The sequence below is a fragment of the Neovison vison genome, chromosome X, assembly GCF_020171115.1.
Source record: "Neovison vison isolate M4711 chromosome X, ASM_NN_V1, whole genome shotgun sequence".
NCBI classification, from domain to species: domain Eukaryota; kingdom Metazoa; phylum Chordata; class Mammalia; order Carnivora; family Mustelidae; genus Neogale; species Neogale vison.
Genome location: NC_058105.1, coordinates 71,146,968 through 71,162,805, shown reverse-complemented (window position 1 = coordinate 71,162,805; position 15,838 = coordinate 71,146,968). Strand labels below are relative to the sequence as shown.

The 15,838-nt window shown below is 38.5% G+C and overlaps 1 protein-coding gene across 1 annotated transcript in view; it reads right to left on the bottom strand.

Moving 5' to 3' along the window:
* TEX11 (testis expressed 11) overlaps positions 1 to 15,838 on the bottom strand; it is a 335,773-nt gene that overhangs the window by 287,407 nt on the left and 32,528 nt on the right. Inside the window, exons 5-6 of the mRNA XM_044234723.1 lie at positions 7,475 to 7,555; positions 7,263 to 7,382 (exon numbers count right to left, since the gene is read on the bottom strand). Coding sequence (XP_044090658.1) covers positions 7,263 to 7,382; positions 7,475 to 7,555 — 201 coding nt within the window. The remainder of the gene's footprint in view (positions 1 to 7,262; positions 7,383 to 7,474; positions 7,556 to 15,838) is intronic.

Genomic DNA, 15,838 nt, shown 5'->3' with positions numbered 1-15,838 from the left:
CTGTATCCATGTGGCCCTGTCAGCTTCTACAAGGGGTCTTACCATAGTAAAGGAGGAATGGAGCAGGAGCACAATAGATGGCCCTTGCATCGGCAGATGGTATAGACAGCAAAAAGAGGCATGGCCAATACATGAGGAAAATAAGAAATTAGGAAAAACAACAAGATCTATAGTTACTTCTACAATGCTAAAAGACTGCAGATAATCTGTGATAAAAGGGTAAACAGAAGATTATCTATCATCTTGTAGGTGGATGTAGAGATTGAGGAAAAGTAAATTCTTAACAATTGTTATCAACACCATGTGACTACCTTAAAGAAAGTCTGTGCCCTGCCCAATCTATGCCATTCATTTGGCACTTATATTTTCCTTTTCTCATTTTCTAAAAATTATATTTATAGCCTAACTTCCAAACTACCTCATCATTTTATGGAGGGAAAAATGATCAGACCTTATAGCTCTATTCCTATACAGCACCGAACACTCCGTGTAGATAATTTATCTGTACCACCTTTATGATACTTCATTCTATTTTGTATATGCATTATTTACCTCACCAACTAAACCATAATCTCCTTGAGGATATGATATATGATTATTCTCCTCCCTGACAAAGCCTAACTTACTACTCTATTTGTATAAGATACTCATTGTCTGTTGAATAATAAATTAATAAAGCAATTCTCTAATCACTTCATGGGAAATGCCTAGAGAAAGATAAGGTCTATAAACATCTCTAAGAATATCTCAAGGACTCTACTGGTACAGAGAAAACTCATTAGTAAATACCAATATTGACAGTAGGTCATAAAGATAGTCTTTTGCCAAGCAGACATCAACAAAACCCACAGGCCCTAAAGGTGAGAATATCCTCAAAATGGAAAGTCTACTCATAGCAAAAACAATTAGTCTTCATTTCATATTTTGAAGACATCATCACCAAAATCAAGAATTATATAATTCTCATTATTGATCTTAACTACTAAAAATTTCTGTATTTAGATATCAACACCCATAACACCAAAGAATACTACAACACTTTCTAAAATCATAGAATCTTTGTATTAAGGAGGAACAAAGGGGGGGCACCTGGGTGGTTCAAGTCATGATCTCAGGGTCCTGGGATTGAGCCCCACAAGCAGGGAGCCTGCTTCCCCCTTCTCCTCTGCCCTGCCTCTCTGCCTACTTGTGAACTCTCTGTCAAATAAATAAATAAAATCTTTTTTTTAAAAAGGAAGGGACAAAAGGGTACCTAATCTAATTTCCTATCTAATGAAGGAATCTTTTCTATAATATATATAATTCTTAGGATGTTCACACCTTTGTTTGCCGTCTTTGAATGACAACAGATATCTTGCAACAAAGCTCTAGTATCATTGATCATTATCACTGATAAAAGGTTACACTTTAAATTGAGCCAAACACTTTGAAAATATCTTTCTCAAAGGTCTTAGTTCTATTCTGTGGACTTTAATTCTTCTTTGATACGATAGTCTTCAAAACAGTCAAACAGAGCTATAATTCCTACTGTCTTCTTTTTTTTCCCAGGTAGACATCTCTATATCCCTCAAATATTTTTCACATGATATATCTTCCAGACTATTAAAATGATTTTAAAGTGTGATGCCTAGGCTGATCACAATATTTAAGATGTTAACTAGTTGAAAACACCTACCTATAGCTTTGCACTACGTATCTATTAATATAGCCTAAGAATGTTAGCTTTTTTGCAGCTACATCGCATCATTGATTGAAACTTGAGCTTGTAGACAATTAACACACACAGATCTTTTTCATTTGAACTACTAGCAAACCAAATGTACCTCTGTCAAAATGTAGCGCACGGACAGTTGATCTCTTAAATATTGGATTTTACAGGCTCAGAGAGGTAAAGTAACAGCCCAAGGACATGGAGCAAATTGGTAGAAGAGTGTACACATAACACCAAGACCTACTGGACTTCATTTCAGTTTTTTAGTAGTTGCATTAATATAACCCACAAAAATACTAACATTAAAAGGAAGACAAAATTCACAGACCTGTACCCCTGGGGATAAAAATATACTATATGTTTATTTAAAAATTTTTTTAAAATTTTTTTTAATCTTTAAAAAAAATTTAAAAATAGGTGAATAAAACTCAATTTGGAATTTTTACTATTATAGATTATCATTTTCCAGGATATAAAAATAACCAAACTTGTTATCTCAAAATAAATGTAGAATCCTTATCAGAATAAAAAGGTAAATAAAATTAAAGAAATTATCAAAGAAAGAAAGAAAAGACAAAATTGCCAAAAGTGGGGGTTCTCTTTTATACGTCATTCTAATTTGCAGGGAAGGAAGCACTGGGCAGAAAGTCAGAAAATCTTGGTTCTGGTCTCAGATCTTCAACTAACTTACTCTTTGAACTTCTACTTCACCATTAAAAAAACAAAAAAAAAATTAATCAAACCTAAATAAATGGGAAGGCATCCCATGAATCAGAAAAGATAATAGTTTAAAACAGCACTACTACTCAAGATCCTCTACAGACTCAACACTATCCCTATGAAGATCCCAGAGCTGGCCTCCCTGCATAAATTGAGAAGCCTATCCTAAAATTCATATGAAAACACAAGAGACCTAGAATAGTCAAAATAATATTAAAAATAACAAAACTGAAGACTCACACTTTCTCATTTCAAAACTTGCTACATAGCTACTGCAATCAAGACAGTATGGTATGCCATAAAAACTGACATGAAGATCAATAGAAAACAATTAAAAGTCCAGAAATAAACCCTCATATTTATGATCAATTGATTTTTGACAAAGGGTGCCACTCACAATCAAGTGGGATTTATTCCTGGACTGCAAAGGTTGTTCAGTATTTGCAAATCACTCAACATGATACACCACATTAATAAAAGAAAGGATAAGAACCATATGATCCTCTCAATACACTCAGAAAAAGCATGTGACAAAATACAGCATCCATTCTTGATAAAAAACCCTCAACAAAGTAGGCATAGATGGAACATACATCAACACCGTAAAGGCCATATAAGAAATACTCACAGCTAATATCATCCTCAATGGGGAAAAACTGAGAGCTTTTCATCTACATTCAGGAACAAGATAGGAAGTCCACTCTCACCATTATTAACATACTACTGGAACTCTTAGCCTCAGCAATCAGAAAACAAAAAGAAGTAAAAGTCATCCAAATTGGTAAGGAAGAAGTCAAATTGTAAATATCTGCCGAAGGCATGATACTCTCTGCAGAAAACCCAAAAGAATCCACCAAAAATCGCTAGAATACATAAATTCAGCAAAGTCACAGGATATAAAAATCAACATACAGAAATCTGTTGCATTTCTATATAACAAGAATGAAACAGAAAAAGAAATCAAGGAATTGATACAATTTATAATTATACCAAAAACTGTAAGATACTTAGGAATAAGCCTAACCATAAATGTAAAAATCTGTACTCTGAAAACTACAGAAAACTTAAGAAAGAAACTGAAGATGACACAAAGAAATGGAAAGACATTCCATACTCATGGATTGGAAGAACAAATATTGTTGAAATGTCTATACTACCCAAAGCAAGCTACACATTTAACGCAATCCCTACCAAAATAACATCAGCATTTTTCCCAGAGCTAAAACAAATAATCCTAAAATTTGTACAGAACCACAAAAGGCCCCAAATAGCCACAGCAATCCTGAAGAAGAAAAGCAATGTTGGAAGCATCACAATTCTGGACTATGAAGCTGTAGTCAACACGACAGTATGGTACTGGCACAAAAACAGACACAGAGATCACTGGAACAGAATAGAAAACCCAGGATACCTGAGTGGCTCAACTGGTTAAGCATCTGCCTTTGGCCAGGGTCATGATCAGCGGCTAGAGTACTGTGACAGGCTCCCCACTCAGCACGGAGTCTACTCCCTCTGACCCTCACCCATCTCCTTCTCTCACTCTCTCTCAAGTAAATAAAATCTTCTTAAAAGATTTTTTAAAGATTTTATTTATTTATTTGACATGGAGGAGGGAAGACATGCAGGGCGAGTGGGAAAGGGAAAAGCAGGCTTCCCACTGAGCAGGAAGCCTGATGCAGGGCTTGATTCCAGGACCCTGGGTTCATAACCTGAGCCAAAGGCAGACGCTTAATGAATGAGCCACTCAGGCACCCCTCAAATAAATAAACTCTTAAAAAAAAAAAAAGAATAGAGGGGCGCCTGGGTGGCTCAGTGGGTTAAAGCATCTGCCTTCGGCTCAGGTCATGATCTCAGGGTCCTGGGATCGAGCCCCACATTGGGCTCTCTGCTCAGTGGGGAGCCTGCTTCCCTGCCTCTCTGCCTACTTGTGATCTCTGTCTGTCAAATAAATAAATAAAATCTTAAAAAAATAGATACCCCTTAAACAAATAGTACATTATATGTTAATAAAAAAAATAGAAAACCCAGAAATGGAGCCACACCTATATGGTCAACTAATCTTTGACAAAACAGGAAAGAATATCCAATGGAAAACAGTCTCATCAACAAACAATATTGTGAAAACTGAACAACAACATACAGGAGAATGAAACTGGAGCACTTTCTTACACCATACACAAAAATAAATTCAAAATGGATGAAAGACCTAAACATGAGACAGGAAACCATCAAAATCCTAGTGAACATAGGCAGGAAACTTCTTGACACTGATGGTAGCAAATTCTTACTAGAACAGTCTCTGGAGAAAAAGGAAACAAAAGCCAAAGTGAACTACTGAGACTTTATCAAGATAAAAAGCTTCCGCATAGCAAAGGAAACAATCAACAAAACAAAAAGGTAGCTTACAGAATGGGAAAAAATATTAGCAAAAGACCTATCTGATAAAGGGTTAGTATCCAAAAACTATAAAGAACTTTTTTTTTAAAGATTTTATTTATTTATTGGACAGACAGAGATCACAAGCAGGCAGATAGGCAGGCAGAGAGAGGGAGAGGAGGAAGCAGGCTCCCTGCAGAGCAGAGAGGCCGATGCAGGACTCGATCCCAGGACCCTGAGATCATGACCTGAGCCGAAGGCAGCGGCTTAACCCACTGAGCCACCCAGGCGCCCAAGAACTTATTTTTTTAATGTATTGTTGGATTTGGTTTGCTAGTATTTTGTTGAGAATTTTTGCAACCATATTCATCAGAGATATTGGCCTGAAGTTCTCTTTTTTAGTAGTCTTTATCTGGCTTTGGTATCAGGGTAATGCCGGCCTCACAGAATGAATCTGGAAGTTTTCCTTCTTTTTCTGTTTTTTGGAATAGTTTGAGAAGAATAGGTGTTAAGTCTTATCCTTTTTTTTTTTCAAGATTTTATTTATTAGTAAAGTCCACACCTGACAGTGGGTTCAAACTTACAACCCTGAGACCAAGAGCTGCAAGTTCCATGGACTGAGCCATCCAGGCACCCTTATTAATTCTTCTAAATGTTTGGTAGAATTCACCTATGAAAGCATCTGGTCCTGGACTTTTTGTTTTTTGGGAGTTTTTCAATTACTGATTCAATTTCTTCACTGGTTTATCAGTGTGTTACACTTTTCTATTTCTTTCTATTTCAGTTTTGGTAGTTTATTATGTTTCTAGGCATTTATTCATTTCTTTTTTTTTTTTTTAAAGATTTTATTTATTTATTTGACAGAGAGAGATCACAAGCAGGCAGAGAGTCAGGCAGAGAGAGAGGAGGAAGCAGGCTCCCTGCTGAGCAGAGAGCCCGATGCGGGCCTCGATCCCAGGACCCTGAGATCATGACCTGAGCTGAAGGCAGTGGCTTAACCCACTGAGCCACCCAGGCGCCCCATTTATTCATTTCTTGTCCAATTTGTTGGCTTATAGTTTTTCATAATATTCTCTTATAATTTCTTATATTTCTGTTGTATTGGTTATTTCTCCTGTCTCATTTGTGATTTCATTTATTTGGGTCCTTTCTCATTTCTTTTTGGTAAAAGTATGGATACAGGTTATCAATTTTTTTTAAAAGATTTTATTTATTTATTTGACAGAGAGATATCACAAGTAGGCAGAGAGGCAGGCAGAGAGAGAGAGGAGGAAGCAGGCTCCCTGCTGAGCAGAGAGCCCGATGCGGGACTCGATCCCAGGACCCTGAGATCAGGACCTGAGCCGAAGGCAGCGGCTTAACCCACTGAACCACCCAGGTGCCCCAGGTTATCAATTTTATTAATCTTTCCAAAGAACTAGTTCCTGGTTTCATTATCAGTTCTACTGTTTTGGTTTTTTTTTTTAGTTTCTGTATCATTTATTTCCTCTCTAATCTTTATTATTTCCTTCCTTCTGCTGGCTTAAATGTGTTGAACATTGCACAATTCTATGAATATACTAAATCATTGAACTGTACATTTTATTTTTATTTATTTTTTTTTCTTAAAGATTTTTATTTATTTATTTGATAGACAGAGAGAGATCACAAGTAGGCAGAGAGGCAGGCAGAGAGAGAGGGGGAAACAGGCTCCCCGCTAAGCAGAGAGCCCGATGTGGGGCTCGATCCCAGGACCCTGAGATCATGACCTGAGCTGAAGGCAGAGGCTTAAACCACTGAGCCACCCAGGCGTCCCTGAACTGTACATTTTAAATGTGTGACTTTTGTAGTATATGAGTTGATTCTCAATAAAAATATTAAAAAAATAAAAATAAGAGGATTATACTACATGATTTTTAAAGTCTCTTTTTCATTTCCAGAGTTACATAAATTCTACAGAGAGCAAGCTCATCATGGCTTACATTTTGTCAACTAAAAATGAATACCTAACTGCACGGTGACAAAGGAGGAAACCCACAAGCCAAACACAGGTAAAGTACAATTTTAAACAGTGATAGGAGCAGACTTTTAGAAAACCTCAGTAAACAACTCAGAACAATTGCAAATGAGAAGACTCTTTTCAGGCAATTTTAGGCAGACTGTTAATGTAGGAGAGAGTCACAGAGAGGTGTTTCAAGTGGAGGGTACTGCCATAAAGAAATGACAGACATTACATGCAGTGATTGACAATGATGTTTAGTTACATATCAGCCTTTCTAACTTCAACCACCCCCACATAGATATAAATGACCATTAGTAATGTTACCTTCAGATATAAGATGGAGATAAAAGGTCAAATATAATATCCTACATGAAAGGCCAATGACGCCTTTTCTTCTAAAAAGTTTATCTCATCACTTTGCATTTACATAAACAAAATGCCCCACTGTAAGGCTATAGAGACCATGATACCTACTGCCTCTGCTTGGTAAGAAAGCACTTTGAAAAGGTCCCTCTCCACAGCAATCTTCTGCAAAGTCATGTGGACCTCAGTGGAGCTTCTCTGCATTAATTTAACATATAACTGCTCCAGACCCTGGAAAATAAAACCACAATACAATGTCATGATGAGAGTAACCACAACTATTATTAATAATTGCTACAGCTAAAAATCACTGGTAAACTTACAGTCATGGCAGCTTGAAAAAACTGATCAGCAAACACTGCATTTCCAACATCCACCCACCCTTTTCCTGTTTTCATATTCATCTGGAAGAAAGAAGTTAGAAAATAATTTTTTTTTAAATTCACAACTCTTCCCAACTGGTTGAAGAGGGTATTAGATAAAATATTTAATCCTCTGCTCATATTCCATAGTGTAATCACCAGAAAAAAATAGCATTTATTATAGTTCTATGTTCTGTTCTGAACTCCATAAATTAATAGAAATGGCCTCAAGAAAGGCAATAAAAAATTAATAACTTGAAAACACATTTTCTAAGAATTATTGAAAGAAGATATTAGGATAATTTAGATAGGAATAGAAAGTTCTGGGCACCTGGGTGGCTCAGTGGGTTAAGCCGCTGCCTTCGGCTCAGGTCATGATCTCAGGGTCCTGGGATCAAGTCCCACATCAGGCTCTCTGCTCAGCAGGGAGCCTGCTTCCTCCTCTCTCTGTCTGCCTGCCTCTCTGCCTACTTGTAATCTCTCTCTGTCAAATAAATAAATAAAATCTTAAAAAAAAAAAAAAAGAAAGTTCTGAAAAATTAGTTCTTCACATACTTGAAGCTATATGATAAGCATTAGACTATAACTCAACACACCTTGCTAAAGAAGCTCACAGTATTATAACTGACAGACATCTAAATATATAGTTGCTATGTAATATGCACAAATGCTACGGAAGCAAACAAGAACTGAATCAAGATGGGAGGACTGAGCATGAACTACAGCTCAACCCCTTCTACAAAGCCATAGAAATGATGTGTGTGTGTGTATGTGTGCATGTATAAAATATATATAATAAATACACTGTACATTTTACTATAAATTTATGTATAGAATATAAGTATACTACAAACTTTGGTATAAATTTTATATACTCTAAATCCCTAGAAATTATGTATGTTATGTCATATATATATAATGATACACACAATCTCTAAGAAGATGTATCTTTTTTTTTCATTCCCTAGAAATAAGAGAACATATATACGTATTTTTTTTATTCAACCTGGAAAATAAGGGGCATTTTCATTTGACCTGAAATTATGAGGAACTTCTGAAAAATAGACAGCAAATGGGATGAAACAAAAACCCACATAACAAAATGCACAAAAATGCAAAATGTAGAAAACATCCTGGATGTGAACAGTATTATCAGGCAGCAGGTTTGCCCACCAAGAGGTATCTTCCCTCCTCTCCAGGAAGGAATAGTGAGTACAATCACTTAAGCGAGAGAGTGCCAGGTGGCTGACAACACAGGCCAATGCAAAATATTCAGCCCTACCTCTTGATCAGTCACTTGATTTGGGTTATGGTAAATAGTGTGAAACGGCATTCACAGACTATCAAGGAATCTCAAATCAAATGAGCAAGAATCACCAAACAATTGAGGGAAACCAACCCAATGAAAGGACATCACACTCAACAAACAGAAGAATATCTAAGGAAACAGAATTAAGAGAATTAACAGATGGAAACAAAGAGTATTAGCATCATCCACAGAATTGTATACCTGTCACAATCAGTAAAATGTTCCTTTTAGTTTTCTATCTTTGAAAACAACAAAGCCAAAAATGCAAATATTAGAAATTAACAGAAATTGGAAGGTTAAAGGTGAGGGAAAGGTAGAGAGAACACGAAAGTACAAATATCCTCACAGGGTAGAAAGTAAAAACATACTCTCCAAAATTGACAGAGAAAGAAAAAAATACGGAGGGGATTTCTAGTTTTTGGGTTTTTTTTAATTATGTTCAGTTAGCCAACATATAGTAAACCATAAGTTTTTGATGTAAAAAAAATTTTTTTTAGATTTTATTTATTTATTTGATAGACAGGGATCACAAGCAGGCAGGGAAGTAGGCAGAGAGAGAGGAAGAAGCAGGGTCCCTGCCAAGCAGAGAGCCCAACGTGGGGCTCGATCCCAGGACCCTGGGATTGTGACCTGAGCCGAAGGCAGAGTCTTTAACCCACGGAGCCACCCAGGTGCCCCTGATGTAGAAAAATTTTAATATATTATATATTACATTTGAAGTTCAAAAAGGTTACCATCAGATAAATTAAAAATAGTAGAAAATAATTAACAAAAACTGAAGGGGGAATGGGGGGATAATAGATAATAGAAAGATAAATCTTCATCTATTAGAGCAAGAAAAAAATAGATCATATCTAAAACTGATATGTCAAGATCTTCTTTTTATTATTTTATTATTATTATAGGCTGAACTACGTCTCCCCAAAATTCATATGTTGAAGCCCTAACTCCAAGTACCTCATAATGGGACTGTATTTGGAGAGAGGGTCTTTAACAAATTGATGGAAGTTAAAATGAGACTACTGTAGTGGGCCCTAATCGGCGTGGTGTCCTAAAAAAGGGAAATCTGGATACACAAAGGGACACCAGAGATGCAGGGATAGAGAGAAAAGGCCATATGAGGGGTGCCTGGGTGGCTCGGTGGGTTGAGCCGCTGCCTTCGGCTCAGGTCATGATCTCGGGGTCCTGGGATCGAGTCCCGCATCGGGCTCTCTGCTCAGCAGGGAGCCTGCTTCCCTTCCTCTCTCTCTCTGCCTACTTGTGATCTCTCTCTCTCTGTCAAATAAATAAATAAATAAATAAATCTTTAAAAAAAAAAAAAGGCCATATGAAAACATAGTGAGAAGGCAGCCATCTGCAAGTCAAGGAGAGAGGCTTCAGAAGAAACCAAATCCGCCAACACCTTAACCTTGGACGTTCAGCTTCCATAATTTTGAGAAAATACATTTCTATTGTTTAAACCAACTAGTATGTGTTATTTTGTTATGGCAGCCCTAGCAAACTAACACAGTGATATGAATGTATGATTAAAATATACGGAGGAAACCATGAGAAGTGAAAACAGAAATAATTATAATTAGTAGATTTAAAATTTTTTAAAAAAGCATATAAACAAGGCAATTCACTGCAGCATCCAAATGTCCATGGAAGGAAGCTGGATGAATACTGTGTAGCTATAAAATAAGGAATAGGGGCGCCTGGGTGGCTCAGTGGGTTAAGCCTCTGCCTTCAGCTCAAGTCATGGTCCCAGGTTCCTATTTCGAGGCCCACATTGGGCTCTCTGCTTAGTGGGGAGCCGGCTTCCCCCTCTATCTCTGCATGCCTCTCTGCCTACTTGTGATCTCTATCAAACAAATAAAAAAAATATTTTTAAAAAATGAGGAATATCTCTATATACTGCTACAGACTGATTGCTAGGATATAACCTTAAATGAGGTAAAATAAAGGTGGAAAAAAGTATATATATGGAATGCTACCATTTATCTAAGATCCTTTGGGGTGGTGAAAGACATGTATATATACCTGTTTGCTTTATTTTTGTAAAAAAAGGAAAAACAATAAACAAAATAGCTATCCACAGGAGAATAGGGTGGAGAGGACACAGATAGAAGGTAGACTTATCTGAATATACTTCCTTCAGTAGAATTTACTTTGGAACCATATAAATATTTGACATAATTAGGGGTGCCTGGGGGGCTCAGCGGGTTAAGGCCTCTGCCTTTGGCTCAGGTCATGATCTCAGGGTCCTGGGATCCAGCTCCACGTCAGGCTCTCTGCGTGACAGGGAGCAAGCTTCCCCCGTATCTCTGTTTGCCTCTCTGCCTACTTGTGATCTCTGTCTGCCGATTAAATAAATAAAATATTTTTAAAATAAAAATAAAAAATAAATATTTGACATAATTATAAAACAAAATTCAATCATAATGGCAGGGAAAAAAGCAATTGCCTAAAATCAAAAGCAAACAAAAAAAATGAATCCGGGTGTCAGATAACTCAGTTAGGCATCTGCCTTCAGCTCAGGTTGATCTCAGGGTCCTGGGATCAAGACCCACGTCCAGCTCCCTGCTCAGCAGGAAGTTTGCTTCTCCCTCTCCCTCTGCCCCTCCCCCCAAGTCATGCTTTCTCTCTCAAATAAATACAATATTTAAAATAAATAAATCTAACAATGTATCGAGTCAATGGCTTCATCAAAGAAAAATGAATTATTTCAAGTACTTTTAAAATAATATTTTAGGGGCACTTGGGTGGCTCAATGGGTTAAAGCCTTTGCCTTCGGCTCAGGTCATGATCTCATGGTCCTGCGATCGAGCCCCACGTTGGGCTCTCTGCTCAGTGAGGAGCCTGCTTCCCCCTCTCTCTCTCTGCCTACCTCTCTGCCTACTTGTGATCTCTCTCTGTCAAAAAAATAAAAATAAAATCTTTTTTTTTTTTAAGATTTTATTTTATTTATTTGTCATAGAGAGAGAAGCGAGAGCAAGCATAGGCAGACAGAGTGGCAGGCAGAGGCAGAGGGAGAAGCAGGCTCCCCGTCAAGCAAGGAGCCCGATGTGGGACTCGATCCCAGGACACTGGGATCATGACCTGAGCCGAAGGCAGACGCTTAACCAACTGAGCCACCCAGGCGTCCCAAAATAAAATCTTTTAAAAATAAATAAACAAGGGGCGCCTGGGTGGCTCAGTGGGTTAAAGCCTCTGCCATCGGCTCGAGTCACAATCCCAGGGTCCTGGGATCGAGCCCTGCATTAGGCTCTCTGCTCAGCAGGGAGCCTGCTTCCTCTCCCTCTGTCTGCCTCTCTGCCTACTTGTGATCTCTGTCTGTCAAATAAATAAGTAAAATCTTTAAATAAATAAATAAATAAAAATAAAACAGTATTTTAAGGGGCACCTGGGTGGCTCAGTTGGTTAAGCTTCTGCCTTTGGCTCAGGTCATGAACTCAGAGTCCTTGGATACAGCCCTGAGTCTGCTTCTCCCTCTCCACTGCCTGCTCATCCTCTCTTCCCCTCTCTCTCATGCTCTCTCAAATAAATAAATAAAATCTTTAAAAATATATTTTAATAATAATAAAATGATACTTTAACTATACAACCCTAGTGAGATATATGCAAAGAATAAAAGAAGTGCAAAAAAATTTCTTGAACTATTTTTAGAAATCATTCTTAGTAACTATATTGACACTGATGTATTATGAAACAATTATAAAAATACATTTTTTGGATATAACCAGTTATTCACTATATTAATGTTGTTAGGCACCAAGATTGTCAGGGCCAGGAAAAGAGACACAAATATAAGATCAAGAAGACTATGGACTCTGAAAAACAATCTGACGGGTTTGAAGTGGCGGGGGGATGGAAGGTTGGGGTACCAGGTGGTGGGTATTAAAGAGGGCACGGCTTGCATGGAGCACTGGGTGTGGTGAAAAAATAATGAATACTGTTTTTCTGAAAATAAATAAATTGAAAAAAAAAGAAGCTAAGTAAAATCCTATCCTATCAATTAGAAATAACACTATGTCTTAAAAGAAAAGGAGAGGGTCGCCTGGGTGGTCAGTCCTTAAACCTCTGCCTTCAGCTCAGGTCATGAACCCAGGGTTCTAGGATCAAGCCTCGCATCAGATTCTCTGCTCTACAGAAAGCCTGCTTCTCCCTCCTCCACTTTCCCTGCTTGTGTTCCCTCTCTCACTATGTCTCTCTCTGTCAAATAAATAAATAAAATCCTAAAAAAAGAAAAAAATATTACTATGAGGGTCACCTTCGTGGCTTAGTCAACTAAGCATCTGACTCTTGGTTTTGGCTCAAGTCATAATGCAGGGTCATGGAATCCAGTCCCATGTTAGGCTCCACACACAGCACAGAATCTGTTTGCCCCTCACCCTCCCCCTTTGCCCTGCCCCCAGTTCACACAGGCACTCTCTCATTCTCTTAAATAAATAAATATTTCTTTAAAAATATCACTATGGGAGTGACTGGGTAGCTCAGTCCTTAAAGCAGCTGTCTTTAGCTCAGGTCATGATGCTAGGGTCCTGGGATCGAGCCCCACCCACACTGGGCCCCCTGCTCAGTGGGACACCCTCCTTCTCCCTCTCCCACTCTCTCTGGCTATGTTCCCTCTCTCCCAGTCTCTCTGTCAAATAAATAAATAAAATCTTTTAAAAATATATAACTATGAACTCACTACATATTTTATCTTTCAAAAACATATGTATTTCATAGCTCTGTCTAGTAAAAAGATCTAGAAACAAAGACCAATGCAGTAGCAATGAGTACTTGTAATTTCCACATTATGGTTTCTGAATAGCATCCTCCACTAAAAGGAAACAGAGCTCTTTCAAGGTATCACTAGGGCAGGAACTACACAAAATGAGAATGGGTATCTTGTCATATCAGAAATCAAATTTTGACTATTATTTCAATTTTGCTGTTAAAGATTACTGGAGTAGTGTCAAAAGGTTCAGAATCACTTCAAGAGGCTTCTTCTGGCCAAAGATAGGTGCTTCAGTAAGAATAATAACTAAAATGGATTGAAATGCATTACAAATGTGAGTTCACATTGACACTTTTTAAAAAAAATCTACCTGATCATCATTGAAGGATGTTAGAGAACCAACTCATTCTGAAGACTGCTTTAAAGAAAAAAAAGAGCAGGGAGGCCTGGGTGGCTCAGTTGGTTGGACAACTGCCTTCGGCTTGGTCATGATCCCGGAGTCCTGTGATCGAGTCCCGTGCTCGAGTCCCGCATCAGGCTCCCAGCTCCATGGGGAGTCTGCTTCGCTCTCTGACCTTCTCCTCACTCATGCTCTCTCTCTCACGGTCTCTCTCTCAAATAAATAAATAAAATCTTTTAAAATTAAAAAAAAAATTTAAAAAAAAAAGGCAGGAGATAGAGTCAAGACTGTCCTTTCTTACAAAGGTATACTTCAAAGTATACAAATAGTTGATGAGGGAAAGTTTCCCTTTATCCCAGTAAATAAAGAAGGAAGGAAAAAAGAAGTAGAATGTGCCAGGAGTCAAGATGGCAGAGAAGTAGCAGGCTGAGACTACTTCAGCTAGCAGGAGATCAGCTAGAGAGCTTATCTAAAGATTGCAAACACCTGCAAATCCATCGGCAGATCGAAGAGAAGAAGAACAGCACTTCTAGAAACCGAAAAACAACCACTTTCTGAAAGGTATGACTGGCGGAGAAGTGAATCCAAAGCGACGGGAAGATAGACCCTGGGGGGAGGGGCCGGCTCCCGGCAAGCGGCGGAGCAACGAAGCACAAAATCAGGACTTTTAAAAGTCGGTTCCGCTGAGGGACATCGCTCCAGAGGCTAAACCGGGGCGAAGCCCACGCGGGTTCAGCGTGGCCTCAGGTTCCGCAGGGTCACAGAAGGATCAGGGGTGTCTGAGTGTTGCAGAGCTTGCGGGTATTAGAGGGAGAAAGCTGGCTGCAGAGACAGAGCCGACAGTGAGCTCGCAGCTTGGGGTTACACTGAACCGGCCGTAGGCTCAGTGAGCTCGGAGCTCGGCTGGAGGTCAGGCAGACGGGAATTACTGGGCGCTGTTCTCTGAGGGTGCACTGAGGAGTGGGGCCCCGGGCTCTCAGCTCCTCCGGGCCGGAGACCAGGAGGCCGCCATTTGTATTCCCGTCCCCCGGAACTCTACGGAAAGCGCTCAGGGAGCAAAAGCTCCTGAAATCAAACCCCAGCGGATTACTCAGCCCGGCCCCTGGTGAGGGCGGTGCAATTCCGCCTGGGGCAAAGACACTTGAGAATCACTACACCAGGCCCCTCCCCCAGAAGATCAACAAGAAATCCAGGAAAGACCAAGTTCACCTACCAAGGAGTGCAGTTTCAATACCAAGGAGAGCAGCAGAATTCCAGAGGAGGAGAAAGCAAAGCACGGAACTCATGGCTTTCTCCCTGTGATTTTTTAGTCTTGGAGTTAAAGTAATTTTTTTCTTTTTCATTTTTTTCTCTACTTTTGCTAAATTTTTAGAATTTTTTTTTAATTTTTTTAAATTTTTTTAAATTTTTTTTAACTTTTACCCTTTTCATTTTTAACTTTTATTAACTAGTTTATCTAATATATATATTTTTTCTTTTTCATACTTTTCTTTCTTCGTTTTCTTTTTTTTAATTCCTTTTTTTTTTCTTTTTTTTGAACCTCGTTTTATCCCCTTTCTCTCCCCTCACGATTTGGGATCTCTTCTGATTTGGTTAAAGCATATTTTCCTGGGGTTGTTGCCACCCTTTTAGTATTTTACTTGCTCCTTCATATACTCTTATCTGGACAAAATGACAAGGCGGAAAAATTCACCACAAAAAAAAGAACAAGAGGCAGTACCGAAGGCTAGGGACCTAATCAATACAGACATTGGCAATATGTCAGATCTAGAATTCAGAATGACAATTCTCAAGGTTCTAGCCGGGCTTGAAAAAGGCATGGAAGATACTAGAAAAACCCTCTCGGGAGATATAAAAGCCCTTTCTGGAGAAATAAAAGAACTAAAATCTAACCAAGTTGAAATCAAAAAA